A 24881-nucleotide genomic window follows, 5' to 3' on the forward strand; every position below is an offset into this window, starting at 1 on the left:
AACCTATTTCATTAAAGACTATACAGTGTGAACGTATGAAAAAATGAAGAAAGGCACTCTGCCGAAACAGCTGTAGTGATAAGTTTTTATAATAAATTTTGTGGAAATTTTTGAAAACAAATTTTTCAGTGTTTTGTTGTTATATAAGGATTTAATAATTTTTCATTTTTATTACGTAAAAGATTTATTTTTTGTATATTGTGTATTTAGCCATCAAAATTCAAAACAAGATGGTAATCACTCTGCTAGACGTGAAAATATCGTGATATTATAGTTTTTGGGATTTATCAAATGATACGAATAAAATTAAATAAACATTTGATTTTTAAAATTTTATTAATATATTAAGAAGCCAACATTATTTTAAAAATTTAAATTAAATATCTAAAAGAGCAGGTTTAGTTTCTTTAGCACATTTTAAAATAGATTGCATAAATTTAACAAATCCAGTATCTTTGGGTTTTTCTAGTCCTCTTAATAATCTATTTTTCATAACAGCTATAAATTCCTTGTTACTCAGTTGTCCGTCCTCTGAAAATAAACAAAGAAAAAAATTTAATTTTCCCTTAAATTTAAATATATTAAAAATAAAATAAAAATATTAAAAATTTGTACTATTGTATGACCACACATTAAAAACAGCAAGTGAAAAATAACCGAAGAAGTTCGATGACCTACCCTAACCCAACCTAAATGGTAAAAGTGTCGAAAATATTTTTAAAATTACTGCAGTAAAATATGACAATGATGATACGAATAGAGTATTAACGCCAGTTCAGATGATAACGATAATGTCACAGTAAGGAGCAAGACATAAAAAGAAACTTCTTCTGTATGTACCTTTTCCGTTCCCGAATTATTTTTTCTCGATCCTACGCAATTTTAAAGGGTTGGTCGAGAATGCGAATATTTATCCAAATGTTCTTCAATCATAATGCTTGTTTCTATCAACTCCTCTTCGTCCTTGCCTTTTATTATTAGTTGTAAAAGACGATACTGGTTATCTCGAAGAATGTGACCTATACTCTATCCGACGAGAAGCGATAATAGAGCCAGTAAACAACTAACTATAGGCATATAGAGTTATAAATATTTTAATTGGCTGCCGTTTATGCTTTCTTCGCCTTCTTCATATCTGTATTACGATCATCAAGTGATTTATTTTTGAATATATATTTTTAAATAATAAGTCTTTTTGATTCAATGCACTTACAAAGTCGGCAGTAAATGTTTTTCTTATCCGATATATGTCATAATCGTGGATTATATAATCTTTTGTTAGTATTTTTGAAGCAAATGCTATTATTAAATCAACTGATAACACTGTACACAGCTGTTCTGTTTCAACTTCGGTGAAATTAGTATTGGAAGAGATGTCGAACGATAAAGATGCATCCCTGGTCGCATATCTGCCGATCCCACAACGTACGACATAGGAAAATAAATACAAACCTCCGATTGGTCCTAATTTAAACGTCATTTACGAGTCACCCTAACTTGAAATTTTTACGTTTTATGTTTTGTTTATTTTCTATTTATATTGAAATAGTATTCAGAATTTTAAAAGACTGTGTACTAAATAGAACATTGGCTTTTGATCTTACACAATTAGTGGATTTTATCATAACTCGTTATGAATTGTACTTGAAACAGATAGAAACATATTTTAGCAATGGAAGATATTCTAGATCTCTCCTTAACAAAATATTTCTATTTAAAAGTAGGAACGACTTTTCTGTAGATAAGTGATTTGATACACCAACTGTATATACTGTTTAAAGTTTACTGGAAGCACAAACAGTAGACATTAGAGGAGTATGTACCTGTAGCCCAGACACTTCAAGAAAAATATGTAAACATTCATATGCCGCAATATTCTCACTTGACAATGATATAAAAACTGCATACAATTTGGTGTGTATTATTACCAAGAGCGATACACTATATATAGCTAATGGTATTCTACCACCACCAGAATGGTTTTTCTCATTGGAAAAGAGTTTAGACAGCAATATGCAAACACTTCCAGAAATAACTGGGACACAAAAATAAAATGTATCACTTGCGGAAGACCATAGAAACGATGCTGATTCTGAAGAACCTCACACTCTTTCTGACCAAGAATTAACCCAATTGGAAACTCTCTTTAACTGAAAAAAAAAAAAAAAATGCGGCTAATTTTGAAAACACCGAGAGACAGATTTTTTTTCCGCTGTCTACACTTTTAGAAGCTACAGCAAAAAAATAAGTGAACTTTACAAGTAAGTGCTGGTCGTCCAGCAGGATCTCGACTTACCATAAAGGCTTTACGGCCACACAACTATACCACTTTCGGACATTTATCTTCCAGGTAAAGAAAGGCTCCTCATAATTTGGAAAGTTGTGTATATGGCAATAAATGATTGGGTGTGATAAAACAAGCAAAAATATAACACAAATATCAATTTTGACTAACCCTAAATAAAAAGAATATTTAATTTTTTTTCCCTAGTTAGTATCAACAAAAATTCTTTATCCTTTATATATCTTAAACGGGGTGCTTAATATATTCCCTTTATTTGCAGTGATGCACTGTTAGTACTGTGGGTATGAGATACTTGGGATTTGCGCAATTCTATGTTCATTTTTTTAATAAACTAAAGACGCCTATTTTTTCCTAGATTTTTATTGTTTCACTTATTTTATAACTTTCAAAAAACACTTGAAAAGTTTATATAGTTTTCCAGTAAAATCCAGTGGTTAAGATAGCTGTATTTTTCCAAATTTGATATATTTCGGTATAACAGAATGACTAAACTAAAAAAAAAAACATTACACATGATTAGTCTCGAGGTAGTAATAGACAGTTTGTTACAATTAACATGGTATTTTACGTAAAAAACTGTATAACAAGAAGATTTTAAGCAAATGCCCATTATAAATCTAGAAACGTGACTTACTGTGACGTAACAAATTGTATTTGGCTCCAAATCATAATATCCCCTTGCTACATTTATCACCAATTCCAGGGCCGTATTTACTTGCCCATTCTGTACGTAGTGGGATCGGCGAATATGCTACCCGGACAAACCCTTCTATTGCTCTGTTGCCAAGTTGTTATATTTTATGTCTGTTACATAGGTTTTATATCAATGTGTTGACAAACCATGAAAAATGTGCACTTGTGTGCACATACATGTTGCAATACCGATGCAATGAGAAATAAAACACCTTTTTTTCAAACAATTTTATATTTGGCGACAGACTTATAGCTTTATTTATTAAGAGAACCAATCTAAAATAAAACTGTAAAAACTACCATATTTTTTTGTAAGGCTCAAAATTAAAACTTAAAAATAGTTTAAAAAGAGACTTATAAAAGTCTAAAACTATGTACTTACAATAGGCACATACTTCAAAACGCATTTCTAAAAACAAACAATATTTATCTATACACGATAGAGGCAATAACACTTTTATTAATGTTAATTTTATTTTTCCCACAGAAGAGAGGTATATAGTACAAGTAACGGCGAAACAAAATTTTGAGATATTTACCAAAAAACCGTTTTGAGATTCTGGCAAAAAATATTTCTAATGTTAATCAGTCTAGTGAAGTTAGATTAAAATACAAATCAAACTTGAGGCCAATGTATGTTCCTCCTCAGTCCTAATCCCTTTTATGATGTGGTGACCATCAGGCCTTTACAGTTTTTTCACGATTTCCCTCCATCCTTCCCTGTCCTGGGCTAGTTGTTCGGCTTCATGTAACCCTTGGTTAATCAATATTTTTGTTTGATCTACCCAACTGCTTGGAGATCTTCCCCTAGGTCTCTTTCCTTCAACTCTACCCACGACTATCAGTTTTTCCATCGTACCTGTTCTTCTAGCAATGTGTCAAAAATATTGCAAATATCTATGTTGCATTTGTTTAAGCAATCTATCCTTTACTTTAAGTTGTTTTATTATCGATACGTTAGTGCGATGATCAATCCAGGATATTCTTAACATGCGGCGGTATACCCACATTTCAAAAGCGTCTAGTTTATTTTTATCCGCTTTCTTTAAGGTCCATGTTTCGGATGCATATGTGGCTATGGGAAAAATGAGTGCCTTACCTGCCTTAGTTTTGTATGTATTGTTATGCTAGAATTTTTCCAAATTGTTACCAGTTTCATCATAGCTGTTCTAGCAATAGTCAACCTTCTACGTATCTCTCTGTCACACCCTCCATCATTTGTTATTAGGTACCCCAGGTATAAATATGAAACTATTTACTACTTCAAAGCCCCAATTTCTTTAATGTGTTAAAGATTATTCCGAGCTCTGTCTACTATCATGATCTTTGTCTTACTCCTATTTAGCTTTAGTCCATATGTTTTGCTTTTCTCATCCAGACATCTCATGTCTTCCATTTCTTCTTGATTTGCCGCGATTATTAAAGTATCATCAGCATATCTTAAGTTACTGATTTTTTGACCTCCTACTGATATTTCACCCTTCCATCCGTCTGGTACCTCGCATAATGTGTTCGCTGTACATATTAAACAGATTTGGCTAGATTATGCATCACTGCCTGACACCTCCCTCTGTTCTGAAATGATCGGAATGGGCGTTGTTTATTTTTACTGTGCACTTATTATTTTCATATAGACTTTTAATTAGTTGAATTACGTGGTGGAGTGTTCCCATTTCCGCTAGTATGGACCATAGCTGCTGCCATTTGACTTTATCGAAGGCCTCTGTGTAATCCACAAAGCACATAAGAATAGGAGTATTGAATTCACGAGTTTTTTCGATTAGCTGTCTGACATCTCTTGTGCCTTTTCCTGGGACAAATCCTGCTTGTTGTTGCTGCTGATATCCGAGGCAATAGAAAAGCTTTTAGTCTTTCATGTATTACATGAAGTAGAACCTTGCTTGCATGGGATATTAGGATTACCGTTCTGTAGTTGCTGCAATCTAGCGGAGTTCCTTTTTTGAACATAGGAATGAAAGTGGATGTTGTCCAGTCGTTGGGCCACTCTCCGGTTTCCCAAATCTTTTTGCAGATCATATGCATAACATTTACTCCAACATCTCCAGTCTCTTTTAAAACTTCTGCGGTGATCTGGTCTGCGCCAGGAGATTTTCTATTTTTTAACTTTTTGATTGTTTTTTCTACCTCTGACTTTAGAATGTTTGGTTCTCTCTCTGCAGTGAACTCTGCAATGTATGTTACGCATTATTATTATCAAAAAGGTTTACAAATAATAATTGACATTCGTGGGATAATGATGAAAATAAATACAAACAAACGAGACTTACATGCCAAAAAAATCGTTCGACTTTTGCTTTATAGGTAACCAAGTTTTGTTCCTTTTAATTTGGTGTATTTAAAAACTATTAATAAAACTGGAACTGTTACTAAAACTGTTACCACGAATTTCTATAATCAACGGTTCAACCATGTAAGAACCATGTTCAATAATGTAAGTTCCCAGAACTTTTTTTCTACTGTATCCTGCACATGCTTCACACAGTTTTTCCATTTCTCCGAGGTAATGTTGTTAATGGCATCATTTAAAAGGATTTTGACATATGCAAATTTGAAAGTCTTGTTGGCAGCAACAAAATTTTTAGCATCAGCCCAAATCAACTCAATAGGATTGAGCTCACAGGGTGCCAAATGCAAAACGGTTTTATTTTGAGCTTTTGCCATTTCATCAATAACATACAGTACGTAAATCTTTCAGCTGGACGTAGGTAATATACATTGAGGTAAGTGTGGCAACCTCTTGCCCTCACTTTCATAGATTTTCATAAAGCGTTCGACATGATCGAAAGAGACAGCTTTATAGAAGCAATGAATGACAGCAGAATTGACCATAGGTATAGTGAACTTATTTATTTACAAAAATGCCACTATGACTGTTAAGATACACGATAAAACCCGACAAAAAAAAATAAAACGGATATAAGGTAAAGATATACATTGTCACCGAAATTATTCATAACGGCATTAGAGTATGTCTTTAAGATGGTCAATTTTGTCCACGGAGGAGTAACAATAGACGAAGAAAAGCTTAACCATCTCCGTTTCACAGATGACATTGTCCTTATCACAGATAATTTAGGAGAAGCCACAGATATGTTCAATGAATTGAACTTTTTCTTGGTGTACAATATCTAATTCAGGTTTCAAAAGGGAACCAATTGGATGTTTTGGATACGGCTGCTGAATTGTCACAATGGAGCTTAAAGAGTCAGTGATAACTACTGCCTTACTATAATTATTCTTCTTTATAATTATCAGTGCTTGTAGGATGGCATACATCTTGGCCGTGTGACTAGTATTGAATGGTGATAATTTGAATTTGTAATGTCGATCAGAATCTATAACGGCAGCTCCTAAGCTGCCCGAGGTTTTGGATGCGCCATGATATAAAAAGTAATAATCTTTATAATGTAGTGACATTATCAAGAGGAAGGATTGAAGTATATTGGTATGATTTGCTTCATCTTTATTGAAAACAGTATTAATGCCGAAATGAGAGACTCCAGCTTAATATGGATAGTGGCACGTCAACGTCAAATAATAATCACCGAACACATTGCAAGAAGACCAAAGAAAACCTGGTACCACCCTAGATATAAATTTACGGAGAAATGTAATTGGGAAACCAACTCCACAGAGGGATGAATAAAAGAGAATGATGATAACAACTGTTTTTGGGATTTTTATCAATCACCAATTAATAATGTTACTCTCACAAAAAATTCCATAATACTGGTTATTATTACGAGTATAATACTTACGGTTTTCATCGAAAATGGTAAAAACAACATGAATAACATGATCACTGAGATCAACATGAGCAACTGTTTTGGCAACATGTTTTAAGGTTTGTTGATCAATAGAGGCACCCGCTATATGGTAGAACGTCAAAGCTGTATCGACGTCGTTTATATTATTTAAAAAGTGGAAGAAATTTAAATAGTCTTGTCTAGATATTCCTTGTCCATGGTCCCTGAAACTAAAAAATATATTTTTAATACAAACATATTTTATTTGCCCAGTAAAAGCTAAAGCTGAAGATTTAAATTCATTTAAATTCATATTGGATTTGAGGTATTGGTCAACCCTTCGAAAAATAAAGAAAGGTACATCAGTTAGATCAGATAATATCCCTGTTAAAGTGGAGACAGTGTTAGGAGATACACAAAGTTGACTAACAGATTTTTTTTTTTTTTTTTTTTTTTTTTTTTTTTTTTATAGCCCTTTTTCTATCCGAATTGTCGAATAAAGGCCTCTCCCATTTCTCGCCATTCATCCCTGTTGTGTGCTAGGCGTTTCCACATTGGTCCTGCGACTCTTTTGATATCGTCGCTCCAGCGCATTTGAGGTCTTCCTCTTGGTCTCTTCGCATCGTACGGTCGCCAGTTTCCGACTTCTTTGTTCCATCTACCATCTTCGAGACGTTCGTTGTGTCCAGCCCATTTCCATTTTAATTTAGCTGCTTGTTTCGCGGCGTCCTTTATTTTTGTTCTGTTCCGGATTGCTTCGTTCGTTTGCCGATCTATTAGTGAGATACCAAGCATCTGTCGTTCCATGGCTCGTTGAGTTTTTCGAATCTTGTCCATGTTCTTTTTTGTGAATGTCCAGGTTTGAGCTCCGTAAGTGAGAACGGGAAGGATACAAGAATCGAACACTTTTGTTCGAAGGTTTTGGGGTATCTTTTTGTCTTTCAGTATGTATGAGAGTTTTCCAAATGCGGCCCATCCCATTCTTACTCGTCTGCTTATTTCGGTAGTTTGGTTTTCTTTGTTTACCTTGATATTCTGACCCAGATATATATATATATATATATATATATATATATATATATATATATATATATATATTCTTTGCATGTTCCACTTTTGTTCCTTGGATGGTTATCGTCGGTTGATCATCTTTATTCGACATTAGCTTAGTTTTACTCAGATTCATTTTCAGTCCTTTTTTTATGGATTCCGTATGAAGCTTATCGATCATCGTCTTCAGTTCTTTCCAGCTGTCGGCTATTAGTACTACGTCATCTGCATATCTTAGATGGTTTAAATACTTTCCGTTTATCGATAGTCCCTTCGTTTCCCAATTTAGTGATTTAAAGATGTCTTCAAGTGCGGCAGTAAATAGTTTTGGAGATATGGTGTCTCCCTGTCTTACTCCTCGGTTGATTTTTATTGGCCTCGTTTTCATTCCGTTATCCATCGTGACTACCATTTCAGCAAGTTGATATATATTATGTATTAATATCCTATATCTAGAATCTATTCTGCTGTTGACCAGTGCTTCCTCAATAGCCCATAATTCTATGCTGTCAAAAGCTTTCTCGTAGTCTATAAATGCTAAACAGATTGGTAAATTGTATTCGTTAACTTTTTCTATTAGGACCTTTAGTGTGTGAAGATGGTCACATGTACTGAACCCTTTTCTAAATCCGGCTTGCTCTACTGGTTGATATACATCGAACTTTGTTGTCAATCTATTTGTAATTATTTTTGTGAATGTTTTATAAAGTTGTGATAGTAATTTTTTTAATAGAATTATGTAATTGGGACAAATATCAGACGCATGAAGAAGCGGTATCTTAGAATCTGTATACAAGAATAAAGATGTTCAACAATGCACAAACTACGGGGCCATAAAACTACGTAGTCACACCATTAAAATATGTAAGATTGTAGCGTTTTATATTTAATATCTATATAATAGTATAAATTCTGTTTTAAGTTTTGTATTCAGTTGTTTCAAAATATAGATGTGTTTGTCTCTGTTACATTGTCAGGTAAAAAATTATTCCGGTTAAAACTAGGAATCGAGGACGTTAAAATAATCAATAAAATTCGGTTGTTTATCTCGTAGTAAAGACGTATTAGCGCTGGGAGTGTTTTTTGTCTTTATTTACATTCAAAATTCCCCATTTCGTACATGTTATTTTTAACTATAATATTTCAAGATTTTTTGTCGTTTAACAACGCTTTGTTTACATTCAAGCCCCCAAATATTCCGGTTGAGGAAGAGGTTCTTAGAAAAAATATAGCAAGTCGGGTATTCAATTTTTCTAAAACGTAATAAAGCTGGGAATATTTCAACGTTTTTTTGTCGGTTCGTTGCTAAGAACGAGGTCAAGAAGGGTAGATTGTTTGTTTAGGTTCGTGGACCACAAACTGGCTGGAGACGTGAAGGGAAATTATTTAGGTTGAATTTGTAAAATGTAAGGCAGATAGAGAGTCAAGCAAGAGATTTCAGACTAGAGAGATGTTTGGGCGATTTTGAATCAGGAGTTGATTCAATTTTCTTTGTGTGGATGTCTTAAGACCGGTTAAGATGATAATACTCTTTGCATAATGGCAGTTTAGAACAGAGTAATCATCATAAGATTTGTGCAGTACACCGGAACTGATGAAATTTGGAAAATGAGTATATAGGATGTCCCACTAGCTTTGTTGTCGTTTGCCTTGATCCAACCCCATTTACGTCTTAGATCGTCGTTCCTGAAGTATGGAAATGGTTTCCTTTGTTCCTGTGGATAATTTGTCCGGTTAGTTTCAATCCCAGAGATGTAGCAAGTTTCTTTTTTTAGTGAAATAAGTGAAAATAAGGTAACATTCAATATATTAATTTTTTCCAAATTAGACAGACATTTTTTTGCTAAAAGTAATAATTGCTTTCATTAAAATTTAAAAGGATTTGTAATAATTAATCAATTGTAAATTTTATGGTTTAACTTAGCTGTCATTTTAATAGTTTTTTTTTTTTAAATTTAATGTAATTTTTTTTCGATATTTATTTGTTTTGTATGTTTAAAAAAAAAAGGTTAATCTCTGTGCGGTAACATTTGTAAGTTTTTGTAGTATCTCCAATCCCTGGAGTTTGTAAACGGACACATGTAAGTTTTTTTTATTCTGTATTTTGCAACTATTTATATAGTATATTTTTGGTGCCATTTGTATTTTTGATAACTGTTTGTGGTAAGACACAATAAATGTTAAATTTTGTTTCTTAACATTTGTTTCTTTTTTTAACTCACCTTTTTGAGTTTCCGTTTGAAAAAGATATGTTTCTTTATGTTTGATAATTATTTCCCTAGTTACAACTAGCTGTTGTAATGGTTATAATTAGGCACCTCGAAGTGGCGCTCTTCGTACAATTTGGAATCCGACCTCTTAGAGATAAACTCTTAGACTCAACATTGATTGTTCCTGCAGTACTGCAAGATTTGTATCTTAAGGCGCGTACAGACATACAAACGCATGCGGTGAGCAGCCACGAATACACATACGTGTGCAAATGTGGACGGCGCTTTCGTAACCTCTCGCCGCATGCGTTGCTTCTCGCGAATGACTTGAGCACAATGCTACGAGCCAGAGGGGTGTCGGTTTTTTCGCACACATCAAAGAAACATACGTGTGCGATCGCGCTCAGTTTACATGGATAGCGTGGGGATTTGTTGCATTTGCAAGACAAGTTCGAATTTATTGCGTTTTATTCATTTTATTGATTTATGTGTAAAATGGAGTGGTCAAATGAACAATGTTTGCAATTAATAGATTTGTATGAAGAAAACCATATATTATCGGATCCAAAAAATAAGTTTTATTATTCAAAAACAAAAAAAGAAGATGCATGCAACCACAAACGCGGCACTAACCATAAGCAGCTCCTCAGACATTTTTTCACGAATGGATGGAGCGCCTTGAGCACGCAAACATGCGATGATTTCTTATTTCAACGAATGCTCTGAGCGCCACTGGTTTGAGTACGCACGCATATGCGTGGCTTCTCACCGCATGCGTGTGTTAGTCTGTACGCGCCTTTAATAACGATTTTTTTTGTCAGGATCAGGGTTTTTGTGTCATTAAAATGCTTATAACTAGACTGCTGAATAGAATTTAAAAATATAATTACATATTACAAATATATGACATGATATTTTATAATATTGAGAAGTCGCTATGATGGTAGGAATAAGAAAAATATAAATGTAGAAAATGTATACTCACGTCTTTTTGACCCTTTTTAGCATCCTAGCTTTCTTCTTTTGGGGATAACCAGCATAGGCCAGAAGCAGTTCTGTAAACTCGGCTTCAGATATATTCCCATTTTCGTCTGGTGTCTTTCTTTGAAACTCCAAGCTTAGAATTTCTTTCTGAAGTTTTTCTTGAAATTCCAAAAATTTTTCGATGGTTAATTTGTGTTTTAAATTTGGTCCAAAGAAATATGTCGTTAAGGCCGAGTTGACACCCTACAATAAAATAATCATAATAAGATTAACTAACTCCCTTTGGAAGTTTTGTCAGTTCTTCTATCAGGCGAGGTACCAGCGCATGGCTGATGCTCTCTGGCTATTCGTAACGCTGATGCTCAGAGGGTAGCAGTGTTATATGCCGCGGAACTGAAACTTACCCAGCCGGGACGGCCAAGGCAGCACAAATAAAATGGACAGTGTCCATGAATGCAAATATTGTGAGCTTCTATTATAAGGTGACAAACCTCGGTTAAGAGACGATCGGCTATCGACAAAATCTACATGTCGAATCTTGCAGGAAGTATATATCATATTCAAACATCTGAACAGAGTGGAGCAGATTACTCGGATAATTATAACAATCTTGTCCCAGAGACTAGACAAAAAGCACCATTAGGACGAAGTCGAACAAGATATTTAAAATCAGAAAGGTAAGCAAACGAGCTAAATAAATAAAGCTCAGAACCGCGATACACACACACACACACACACACACACACACACACAACGCGATTCTAATAACAACAACAGTGCCTGAACAAGTTAACGCAACAATCTTCCGTTTATTCAGACCGTCTAAGGGATTAACACACATGGGCGAGCGAGAAATAAGCTTTGTTTCCCTTTACTATTCTTCTTTGAATTTCTGGTTCTTCTGTTCCATCTGTGCTTAATGCAACTCCCAAATATCAGAAACTTTATACTGTTTCAATATCGTGCTCTAATTCAACTAGAGTCTGTTTCCTCTAGCTCTTGCTTGTGTTAGCTTTTTTGTGTTTCGAATATTTATTTCTAGTCTGGTCTCTTTTGCCCCTCTTCTGTTCTGCGAGACATACTGCTGATGTCATCGACATAGGCGGCAATCTGTATTGATTTGTTTGTTAGTAGGTTAGCTCTTCCTATATTCAACTGTCTTATCATATATTCGAGAGTCAGGTTGAATAATGTCGGTGCCAGCTTTAATCGTCTCCTTGCTTTAATCCTTTAACTATTGAAAAGTTCCAAGTGAGCGCATTTTGTATTCTGAAAGTTGCTGATAATGATTCCATTGTTCCTTTTACCTAGTCGGATGTATTATATATGTGTGCACAAGAGGGTTGCGACACGATAGTTTTTGCATTTCAGTTTATCCCCTTTTTTTTATAAATTTGGCATATAATCTCAGTTTTCCAGTTGCTAGGCATATTTTCATCATTCCAAATCTTATTTATAAGCACATGCATTTGTCCTACTAGGTGTTCGCCGCCTAATTTATATAGCTCAGTGGACGTTGTTAATACCTGGAGCGGAGAGAGAGAGAGAGAGAGAGAGAGAGAGAGAGAGAGAGAGAGAGAGAGAGAGAGAGAGAGAGAGAGAGAGAGAGAGAGAGAGAGAGATATTTTATACCACGTAATTACGGTAATTAATGACATAACACCGCTTAAACTGAGGCCACAATAAATTAAGGACCGCATCCAAATGAAGTCAGCCAAGACTTTGTCGACAAGATACCGTCGAACTATTGGTTCACTGAAAATAGTTGATCAGCAAATATGTTTCCCGAAATAGTTAATCAGCAAATATGTTTCCCGAAAGAGAGAGTTTCCATTCAGGATCGGGTTATTTCAACTAAAAATTTCCTGAAACATCGTTGAAGATTAAATCGTCCAAGAAATTAAATCACTGCGACTAAGATGGGCAGGACACGTGCACAGACTGCATAACGAGAGACTTGTAAAACTGGTATGGGAGGAGATTCCCACAGGCAAAAGACCACTCGGACGTCCCAGAATGCGATGGAGAGATAACATCCAAGCAGATCTCCGGAAAATGAACATTCCATTTGACCCTAGGTTGATGGAATTCCGAACAAATTGGAAAAAAGTTGTACAGTCAGACAAGATCCACCCAGGGTTGTAGCGCTACGTGATGATGATCGTTGAAGATTCTCAGCTACAAACCGACACATATTATATCCATATGGGTATCAGGCTCAAAAAATCCTCCAACACCTTACAGGTGGCCGCCGCGCATTTGCTGCAACTAAATATAAGGAACTATATGACTCAGAGGAAAGATACTCCATCAATCTCTCTTTCAATTACGTAAAAATAATGTTTACCTCATATTCTCTAATTAAAACGGCTAAAAAGTTTAGACTCAATTTTATCATCAGGAATTATACCAGTGGCGCCTCTCATAATAAAATGTAAATAAATAAAATTGTCCAAAGTTATGGTCCTTTACCGATTTTGATAACAATTTATGCATAAACAGTAAAATTATTATCAAAAAACAAAAAAAATCTTTATTTTAACACACTGTATCTTTTGCTCGAATGCACAAATCACAGAGTCCCACGTCATCATTCTTCGATTTTAATATCTATTTTATTACAAATTCGCCATTGCAAAAATCCTAAAACTTGTTCATATTTTTAATATAGTTAATTAACCCCGAATACATTATTTCCATAAAGTATCTCTTTCAGCTTACATATTAATTAAATATGATTGGTCACTGCGCCGCCATGTTTATATGATGTCAACGAACATTGCTTGTTACCGGCGCGAAGGTCTCGGTTTCTAAGTGTCGAAAAGTAAGGTGCAGATGCTGCCAGTGGTAGCACTGCCAGACGGGAAACGAGAACACATACTATATGTAAATGAATGAAGCATCACGTCTTTTCTTGTGTATATAGTGACTTAGTAGAGACACCGGTATAAGAAAAATAGTGTAAATTAAGTGTCGCATGTAAATGAGAACCTGACAATAAGTCCAGGACTCTTGTACAATACTATTTGCATATTAAGATTTAGAAGCATTTCTTGTACCTTGAAAGTATTGCCTGTATTTGCGTGGTCGCGATGTCTGGATCCAATGCTGGTCTGTTGTCTGATGAGAGTCGCAACTTTTTCAAACTCTTCACAATCCACATCACCATCTCCGTTGAGGTCAAACATGCGGAAGGCGATTTCGAAATGACGGCGAGATGCTTAAATATGAAAATTTTAAAACATTAATCCTGTTGACATTATTATATATTAATAAATTATATTAAGTAAGTAGGAAGTTTTTAACAAGTGATTTAACAGTAATTAATTATATAGATGGGAAAATATATAACTCCCACGTCATACAAAACTTTATTTACCTAATAAATCTAAATAATATAAACAATAAAGTATAGAAATTAAAAATGGAATAAACGAAGAAGGTTGAAGTATAGGGACATTTAAACAATTCTGAAATCAAGAATACCAGACAGCCTGGGTTCGATTGCGGTACAGACACCAACGTACTTCGGAGGGCGCGTAAAGCCGTCGGTCCTGGCTACGTAATTAGTAGTTAACAGAAAATTTTGAGGCGAAAGGTTATACGAATGGAAGATGTACAATAAGCCAGTTGTGTGCAGTACGACCAATTATAACAACAGACGGCTTCGGAAAAAAATAAACCTTTGAATTTCTACAAGTGTAAGGTATGGAGATAAAATAAGACAAAAACTTATTTAATCTTTTAGTCAGCGTCGAACTATTGGTTGACATCAGGAAAGATGTTTCCTGAGACAGAACGTTCCCTACTCGTCATTCAGGATCAGGTTATACCAACCAAAAATTACTTGAAATATATTATCACCAATTTATTACCCAACCAGAACATCAATATTGGTGGGAAAGAAATAGAACTCGTAGATAGATATAAATACCTGGGACATGAAATTATTATTGGCAGGGATAACCAGACTCATGAACTGAAGAGAAGAATCGGCCTTGGGTGGGCAGCATTTGGAAAACTGAGAGAAACTTTTAAAAGTGAGCTGCCCACATGCCTAAAGAGAAAGGTATTTGATCAGTGCGTCCTCCCAGTCTTGACGTACGGAGCAGAAACACTTACCTTAACAAAAGCAGCAGCTACCAAACTGAGAGTCACGCAGAGAAGAATGGAGCGGTCTATGTTAGGAATAACTCTGCGAGACAGAATAACCAACGAAGACATCAGCTTATTATCAATATAACAACCTCGAAAACGTAACAAAGCTGGATTTAAACGAACATCTCGATTCGCTATGTGCAAGTTCAGGAAGAGCGACACCTGGTGTCACAGATCAGCGAAATTATTAGCACTTTTAATACATATATTACTCGTATGTAAACTTACTTACTTTAACTTACTTTAAATAAAATGACCTAAACTTGTTTATTTAATACAATAATTATTGTAATATTTATATCAATATTTAAATTTTATTTTTATTTAATTTATATCAATATATAAAATTTTTAATAAATTTTTAATTGTAAAAATTATATTCAGCGACATATCGGAAGAGCGACACCTAGTATCGTAGACGAGCGAAAATTTTAGTAAACTGCAAATAAAATGACTTAAACTTGTTTATTTAATACAGTAATTATTGTAATTTATATTAGAAATCCACTTTTCTCTGCATTAATTTTTGCTTAGAATTTGGAGAAAAATAGAACTTGAATTTATATCGTGTTGTATTTTCACAATTTATAATACATTTGTGAAATCCCATTTTCTGCAATGATAGTACTTAATAAACATGCAAGGTTTCGTCGCTTCATGCGCGCGATTGTTTCTCGTATCTCCTTCAAGTACTTGCACACAGCGAATAAGATCATGCACTATCGACGTCCAGATGTGTACGAAAATTTTACTTTGAGTTATTGCAGCATATCAATGTTCGAGCAGAGGTCAATCCTTTCATACTGTAGGTATCTGGAATGGGTGATTTTTTTCCTTGCAGGAAGTGAGAGCAGTGTGGCTTAAATCTGGATAAAAATAAAAACATATATATAATTTGGTAGCTGAGAAACGTAGAAATATATATACGCCGGTATATTAGAAGCCACGCCCTTCCGGTAGGGATCTATGGAGGAGTATCACCGAGCCGCAAGCCCTTATCTTTTGACGTACTGCTCCACCATAGGCCGATCAGACACCAGCATATTCTAGTCTAAGCCGCAGATTCGTTTTAGAATTTTAAACTGCTGCGTTAGCCTTTTTTATTTTTCTGTACACCGAGCCAGGGCTTGAACGCACATCCACTTAACCATTCGACAGTGAAGCGAATGATAGTCGACCGCCTGACCCGCTTAGCTATCTGATCGACTTAGCTATCTCTTTTAAAATATACTCTTGACAAAAATCATGGCTCTATAACGGTCACCATTGACTGTAACGCTCTGGCTAGCATCGTTTTTGAAGAAGTACGGTCCAATGATTACACTAGCACATAAAGCACCAAACAGTCAGTTTTTCTGGATTTAATGGTTTATCAACATACACCTAAGGATTATCTTCACTCCAAATACGGCAGTTTTGATTGTTGACGAAGCCATTCGAGCAAAAGTGAGTTTTATTGCTAAACAAAATTCGGTTATGAAAATCGGAATCAACAGCAATCTCGTTTTGGACCCATTCACCGAATCTAATCTAATCAATGGACACAAGTGGATGGACACGTATCCAACTGTTTTGCACGATGGTGGATAACAGCAACAACTTGTTCTGTACGCATTGTACGACGTGTCTGTGCATGCGTATTATTTAGAGTAAATGTAGTGCCACAACCTTCCATGGTTAATCGAATTAATTGCTCTGATGGACTATTATGTTGACCATAAAATAGACGTAGTACGCGATATGTATTTAGAAAAGAACCATAATTTTCAAAATAAATTTGCACAATTTGGAAGCGTTGTTTAGGTGTCAAGTATATTCATGCTGAAATGGCAAACCAAACTTAACATCCATTACTTGACAGCTGTCAAAATGGCCGACAGTTAAAAAAGTGTTATATTTCTATACCTCTAAAACACCCTTAATCGAAATAAACACACTCGGTAAGCAATTGAATAATAAGTTTTTTAAGATTTCATCATTATCATCATCAACTAGCCTCTAACGTCCACTGCTGAACATAGGCCTCTTGCATCTGAATCCAATTTGTAGTCACTTTTATGTCATATGTCCATTTCGTTGGGGGTCGACCTCTATTTCTGTTAGCTTGTATTCGGGGTATCCATTCTAAAATTCTTTTTGTCCACCGGTCATCAACTGATCTTGCTACATGACCTGCCCAGTTCCACTTTGGTGTTGTTATCCTTTCAATAACGTCTGCTATTTCTGATCTTTTGCGTATAGTAGCATTGGGTATTCTATCACGTAGAGAAATCCCTAACATTATTCTCTCCATTGCCCTTTCCGCAACTTGTAGTTTACTCACTGTTGTTCTTGTGAGTGTTAGGGATTCTGCGCCGTAGGTCATCACTGGCAAAATACACTGATTAAATACTTTTCTTTTCAGACACATTGGAATCTTAGACCTAAAAATATCCTTCATCTTTCCAAATGCAGCCCAAGCGAGGTTTATTCTTCTTTTCAGCTAATTTATCACTGTGTTTTAAGATTTACGATAGGAAAAATAACAAGAATGCGATTTGAACAATTTAAAGAATCTATGATCTATGTAAAAAGAAATCGGAAAAAAACAAATAAAAAACCGGTAAAACCATGTAAAGATAAATAAACAGCAGACGAACCTAAGGAATACTGTATCGTCAAACTAATAGATCATCAAAAGTATTGCCCTGAAATCATTTTCTTGTGGCATTTCACATAAATTTTGTGTCAATTTCTAAAAATATTTTTAAACATTTAGCTCCACATCTACACAAAAATTCCTAGCTATAAACAAAGGTTTGGTGCATAATAAATATAGCTGATTATACTGTATACATTTTTTATACGGAAATCAGCGTTTAAGATCTGTTATCTGAAAGATCTTAAACGGTCAATCAATTTTGCGTTCGATACTGACTGTTTTGATGATGTTAGCCATTTGTTTATAAGTTGGAATCTTTTTGTGCCTATGATTATTAATATAAATCAAAACATTGGATAGCTATACAATATTTACTTACTAGATAACACAGTCAGAAGAAAAATGTAATCCGAGAACGTTATTAATCCGGAACTTCCAAGCTTGTAGAAAATGCTATCTTCATCTAGCGTTAGTTCCAATTTTTGATGCACCGTCTAATAAAGTAAACAACTGATCATACATTTAAAAAAGACAATATATAAAATATAATGTGTATACGTGTTATTCGTGTGAGTGTATATTATTCTTGTTTCATGTGGTATAAAATTTAATTTTTAAAAGGATACAACAGAACTAAAACGAGAACGTTTTACAACTTTATACAGAAAATACGAATACGTTAAAAGGGAACACATGATGTATATACAAATAAAGGTAGATATAAGTACTACAAATAAAACTACTAGGATTGCTCAAGGGGTACAGGGTTCAAGACGCTTGATCAGGATATTGGTGACTTCATCAATTGAGTTTTTTGTTTGTTTACGTGCTAGTGACGCCTATGTAAAAAAATTTGCCTTTGATTTTTATCAAGCCGTTGTTTTGGAAAATGACACCACCAGCAACAATAATCTGCCAAAAAATAGGCGTGTTGTTATTCAGTTTTTAGTACTGAAGGTTGTCAACCATAAAGAATATCCAATAATGATTTGACCAGCAAGGCTGGTTATAAACTCACGAATAGGCATATGAAAGTCTGATAATTTTCATAGATGTTAAATTTAAATATGGGAAATGTATTTTCTACCAAAAAAAAAAAAATCCAATGCCTTACACTGCGATGACTATCGAATATTAAGCATAATGTCTCATATCCTTAAAACTTTTCTCAGAATCATTTATACACGAATTTACAAGAAGTGTGAGGTTCAGATGAGTGACACTCAATTCGGATTTCGAAATGGATTGGGAACACGAGAAGCTCTTTTTGCCTTAAATGTGTAAACACAACGATACAGAGACATGAATGTAGATGTATATGCATGTTTTATTGATTATCGAAAATCATTGCACTGCGTTAACCATCAGAAGATGACCGAAATTCGGTGCGACAAGGTTGCGTCTTATCACCGCTATTATTTAATCTGTATTCGGAATCTATATACAGAAAACCAGCATAGACAACATCAGGTACGCTGATGATACCGTCCTAATAGCAAGCAATGCAAAAGAACTACAAAATAGAATAAATCCGGTAGTTCGTCATAGCGAAATGTTCGGTTTACATTTAAATGTTTCCAAAACTAAAATTCTCGTATTTTCGAAGATACCAACAAACGTACATTTGTATGCCAAGGGACAAATAATAGAACAGGTAACTTCCATAAAATATTTGGAAGTAAATATCAATAGCTAGTGTAACCAAAAAAACCTATCAAGAATCGAACAAGCGAGGAAAACACTCATGAACATGAAAACATTTTTTACAAGATCAGACCTTAGTCTAGAGCTCAGAATTCGAATGATCAGATGTAACGTTTTCTCTGTTTTGCTGTATGGCTGTGAAAGTTGGACAATGGACTCTGAAACAGAAAAAAGAATAGATGCCTTTGAAATGTATATATTATACAGACGGATGCTGAGAATTCCATGGATACAAAAAGTTACTAATGATGAGGTACTTCGGCGCATAAGTAATCAAAAAGAATTACTCAGCATAATCAAAGAGAGAAAAATACAATACTTGGGTCATGTGTTGAGAGTTGAAAGATATGAATTACTCCAAATCATATTGGAAGCTAAGTGCAGGGCAAAAGATCAATTAGAAGACGCCAGAACTCGTGGCTGAAAGACCTGAGGAGATAGTTTGACCGCTCATCCACAGAAATGTTTCGTGCAGCAGTTTAGAAAGCTGCAATTGCCATTTGGATCGCCAACCTTCGAAAGGAGACGGAGCAATAAGAAGAAAATTTTCTATAATTCATATTCGGAAATCCAAAAAAATTTTAACATGGGGCAGAAAAAGTAATGGCTTAAATTTTTTTATTGCGAGATAACACTAAACGATACTCAGATCTCTTAAAATGCTTAAGTGAATGACAAGTAATATTATTCTTTTGCCTGACAATCTTCGACACCATGAAGGATCTTATGATGCGTATTAAGGATCTTACAACCTACATTTTACAAAGCCGACTTTCTGTCACTAAAGGGTCGTCGGTTCAATTCGGACATAGAGCTAGATTTTACTGATGAAATTACGCCTTAATGTTAACGGACGTTATCGAATTAAAAATAGCTTGAAACTTGTAAAGGTCTTCTCGTTGAACAACAGTAGTATGTTTGGTATATTTGGTAATAAGTGGTCCAAAGTTCGGAATGAGCGCATCGACAAATGAAATATACAAACGATTTGTTAGTAATAGATAAAGATAATTTGATAGATATGATCAATATATGTACAACATACCAATTCTTTCAGGATTGATAACAGTTAATAAAAGTTATAGCATTTTATTATTTGTACGGCCACAAGAAATCTTTAAAATTTTTACACACTCTTGGAACAGTACACATAAAATGTTCGTTAGCAAGCGGCTATGAAATTTTCGAGTCATTTTAATCCTTCGAAAGTGTATTACGATTAATATATTTATAAATACACATTGAGTCTTTGAGGACGGATGACCGATAATAGACTACATAAAGTAAACGAAGAATTACACATCCAAGTATAAGTCACCCAATGAATCGATGAAAGAAGATAAAAAGTCAATAATCGAGGCAATGAAGCACAAAAATGCAGTTTGGGCATTCGATTCGTGATAGCTTCAGGGAATTTTTTAACTAATGCAATCATGAAGATATGAAAAATTGGATTTAGAAAATGCATTTTCCAGAGTTTAAATTTAAAAAGTTGCAAATTTAAAAAAATTTCACTCGGCAAATATTTTGGGGGTCGCTGAACACGAATATCATATCGGCGAAAATCTCAGATGTACCTGGTGCCCAAGGTGGATAGTATACCCCTCGTCTCCGGGAGGTTTATGCAGATTCCATGTAAAATCATTCGATCCTAAGCGAAAGTGAGGAATGCAATAAATAAATATATGTAATTAAATCAATTGATTACTTAAATTTATACAACATTTTATACTAGTTTTTTTATTTAATAAATATCTTTAACAATATAAAAACAAATGCGACAAAATATGCACGTGAACGTTTATACTATAGTATACTGTATACGTTGAAAGTAGATAGTAGGTAAAGAACTCCACACCTGAAGTAGCTTAAAGGTAGCATCCAACTTTACTATAGAAGGGAGGTCAATTTAAAAAAATTTAAATTCCAATAAACAAAATTTTTTGAACCTGGATCTTTGGTACCCAGGGTCTAGTCACTTTCGTTAACATGATATTCGTATTCAGTGATATATTATTCAATATTTGCAGAGATAAATTTTTTTTAATTTGCTTAAAATTTTCTAAATACATTTTTCTTATGCACAAATGCAATTTTTTATTTCTTTATGATCGCATTAGTCCACAAATGTTTCCTGACGCGCTCACGAATCGAATACATCAAACTGCATCTCAATCCGTCTTATTGCGCCGATTTTCGAAGGTTTATTACTTCATTTTCTAGCAGTTACACTATAACATTACTCAGATAAGAAGTTTTAAAATGAATTGGCTATAAAAAGAAAGTGTAAGAGATTTTTACTAAAAATATGCTTTATATTAATATCTGAAACAATTAGGAGGCCCTAGACAAGAAAAAAAAAAAACAAAAATTAGGGAAAGGATTACAATAGAATCAACAATTAAAAAATACAGCAATTGAAAAAAAAAAACGGTCATTTCACAATAGATAAGCTACACTCACAATTATTTGATTTGTTCGTGTTAAAATGGTATGCTAGAAGTCCCAATACTATCTCCCCTTGTGTTTAATACATATTTTCATGTAGTGTTTAACGAAGCTCTCGAAAATACAAAAAATATAGAATTATTCAAGAAAAATCTCTTGTTGGAAGAGACAGTGTAGGACAACTAAGAAAAAGATGATATAAAAGCTTATATCAGAAATAAAGAACATATCCGAAGAAGGATAGTTAGAGTAGTCTGTTATATAAGACAGAAGAATATATCAGAGTTTTGGTATGTTGGTGCGATTTACACCAACCGTGTGACAATTTTCAATGAGATCAAGTTGGCTTTATGAAACCCTTACCTTAATTTTGATTTTTTGATGTTAATAATGTTTAAAATGAGATGATCTTACCTAATAAAAACCTACCAAAAACATCTAATAAACAGCTACTAAAAATTCTAATATAGAGGTAAAATTTTTCTAACACATCATGTTTAATTACAAAATTATTTAAGTCTATTAGATGATAAACATTTACTATTTGTGTAAATTCTCTATATTGATTCAATATATGTAATATTTTATTATACTGTTTTAAACTACTTAAATGTTGCCTGCCTCACCCGCAGTGGCCAATCTTCTCCGATAATAATAATAATCTTCTAAAATAAATAGTCACTACCTCGTTACACAATTTCATATAATTTCTGTGCCTAACAGACAAAGAGATCTAGCAAGGATTCGTTTTTCACAAGATAATTTAAGTCTAACAGGAAGAAATGAACTCAGGCAAAAGCAACTAAAAGAAAAGACAAGAAAAACATAAAAAAAACAAAAATAAGACAAATACGAAAGAAAGTCTTATCTCTCACTAATAGGTTATTAGTGACATTATATAATGATAGGCCTATTACAAATTGTGAAAAAATTTATTAGGTCTTTCACTGGACAATCTTCTTCTAGTAGAGTTGGTGGAGTACTTGATAAATTGTTCGATAGACACTCTCGTTGGTATTTTGGGCGGCCAATTAGTATGTGATTGACAGTAAGATGTGCATTCCGTAAGTTGTACAAGAGACGTTCACTTTTCGAGTGTAAATACGAGTGTGTAATCGTAACGTGTTCTAAGCTTATGCGGGTTAAAACTGTTTGCGCAAAAGGAATAGGTACTAACACTAGATTTTCACAATATGGAAATCGTCTGCCTCTTAATTACCTTGAATGCCGAAATGAGATGGGATCCATACAAATAAATTTACGAGTGATCTTGTTGTTTTGGTCGATCTGTAGCTGAAATTTTATTAACTGCTCGATTGAATCGTTAGGATACGAGTGCTGTATTGCGATAAGAGAACTAAGGTTAGAAAGAAATGTTTTAGGGCACGTAGAGGTCAGTTGTGAAAATATTGGAGCTAGGAAGTATCAATATCTCAGACATTGTCAAATACCATTCAACCACTGAGGAACGATATTAAACGATTTATGAGAAAGAGGCCATGTCTACCTCATCGCCTTTGATAATGTCTCCCGTAATTTTAGGTGAAACATCAGGAACAAACAATTTAGGTACACGACCTTAAACCTCAATAACAATGTATCTTTACAAAACAACTGTTGCGAAAGCTTACATTGTTTGGTTGTATGACTTGAATTCTAATGCTAAATTGTATATTTAAATGCTGGAGATAAGACAAACTGCTGGAGTAGTAACTGAAATAACACAAATGTTTCAAAACTTTTTCGGTATACATTAATAGTTGTGTTTTTGATTCTTTCTTCTATTTATACCATGTCGTCCGCGTAAAGTACATGATTCAGTTATCCGTTTATACTGACGTTTAAATTTTTCTATTCTAGTTTTTTAAGTATTATTAATCTGCAAAATCTTTCGCTATATTTCTGGAACAAGCAAATCATTGAATATTTTGAAATATCTATGTGGAATAACCAATTTTTTGTAAAATGTTTATAATCTAATAAATCGATGTAAAATATATGTATTATGTGTTCTCTAACTACATCTGTAGGTGAAAGTTTCTTAACACAAGGTGAAAAATCTACTTATTTGTTTTCAAAAATCCAAAAAACGGCAAACGCTAATGGCGTGAAAATTCTATAATTTTTTAAATTTCAGACAAAAGGTAGCCAGCCAATTCTTAAAGCCAATTATTGAAGAAAAATGCATGCTATAAAATATTAATTCCCTTTGTTCTTATACCTGATTCTTAAAAATTCACCGTGATTATTGAGTAAGAGTTAATACAAGTTTATTGATCTAAATAAGTAGCTAGCTCAACTTAGAGATACATACATATTAATAATGATTCTTAATAGTTTGTATGAACTGAATTAAAAGTTACACATTTCTTTTCATCTGGATGATGATAAAAAAAGTTACACATTCCTTTTCACCTGGATGATGATGAATGCGTTATCAAAACTGTCCAGTTTATTTTTTACGGCTTTAACAACATTTAATTTTAGATGGTTTATACAACACTATATCATAGTTGACGAGTAAATGAGTTTTCCCAGTTTTCTCGGAACTGTAAGTAAAAACTTATATTAGCATAGCGGTTTCATTGTCTAGAAGTAAATGTTTCATAATTTTCCCTCTTATTCTTATGTCGTCTTACGTTTACAATGTCTATAGCGTCATATAGCGCCGTATACTGAGAAATATCAAGAGTTCACTACGACAGAGTGTTAGTTTACATTGTTTTCTTCTTAACTTATTCGCGAGGAACCGCAAAGTGGGCGACACCTGGTGGTAGATTTCAAAAGCATCCACTTCGGGAAAACCTTGAAATTGTCATTAATTTGTATACATAATAGCGACCGGTTTATATTGTAATTAACAATGACTTCGACTTTAAAAAACTATTGCAATATTCCTCAATGTTCATCCTATTACAATT

General features: G+C 34.0%; 1 protein-coding gene across 2 annotated transcripts in view; it reads right to left on the minus strand.

The window, feature by feature from the left end:
• Positions 1-317: 317 nt before the first annotated feature.
• MICU1 (Mitochondrial calcium uptake 1) overlaps positions 318-24881 on the minus strand; it is a 77804-nt gene continuing 53240 nt past the window's right edge. For both annotated transcript variants that reach the window (XM_072520389.1, XM_072520390.1), the window contains exons 5-9: positions 18188-18302; positions 14069-14229; positions 11011-11252; positions 6778-6995; positions 318-531 (exon numbers count right to left, since the gene is read on the minus strand). In XM_072520389.1, the coding sequence (XP_072376490.1) occupies positions 377-531; positions 6778-6995; positions 11011-11252; positions 14069-14229; positions 18188-18302 (891 nt within the window). In that variant the 3' untranslated portion in view covers positions 318-376. The remainder of the gene's footprint in view (positions 532-6777; positions 6996-11010; positions 11253-14068; positions 14230-18187; positions 18303-24881) is intronic.

This window comes from Diabrotica undecimpunctata, chromosome 1, assembly GCF_040954645.1.
Source record: "Diabrotica undecimpunctata isolate CICGRU chromosome 1, icDiaUnde3, whole genome shotgun sequence".
NCBI classification, from domain to species: Eukaryota; Metazoa; Arthropoda; class Insecta; order Coleoptera; family Chrysomelidae; genus Diabrotica; species Diabrotica undecimpunctata.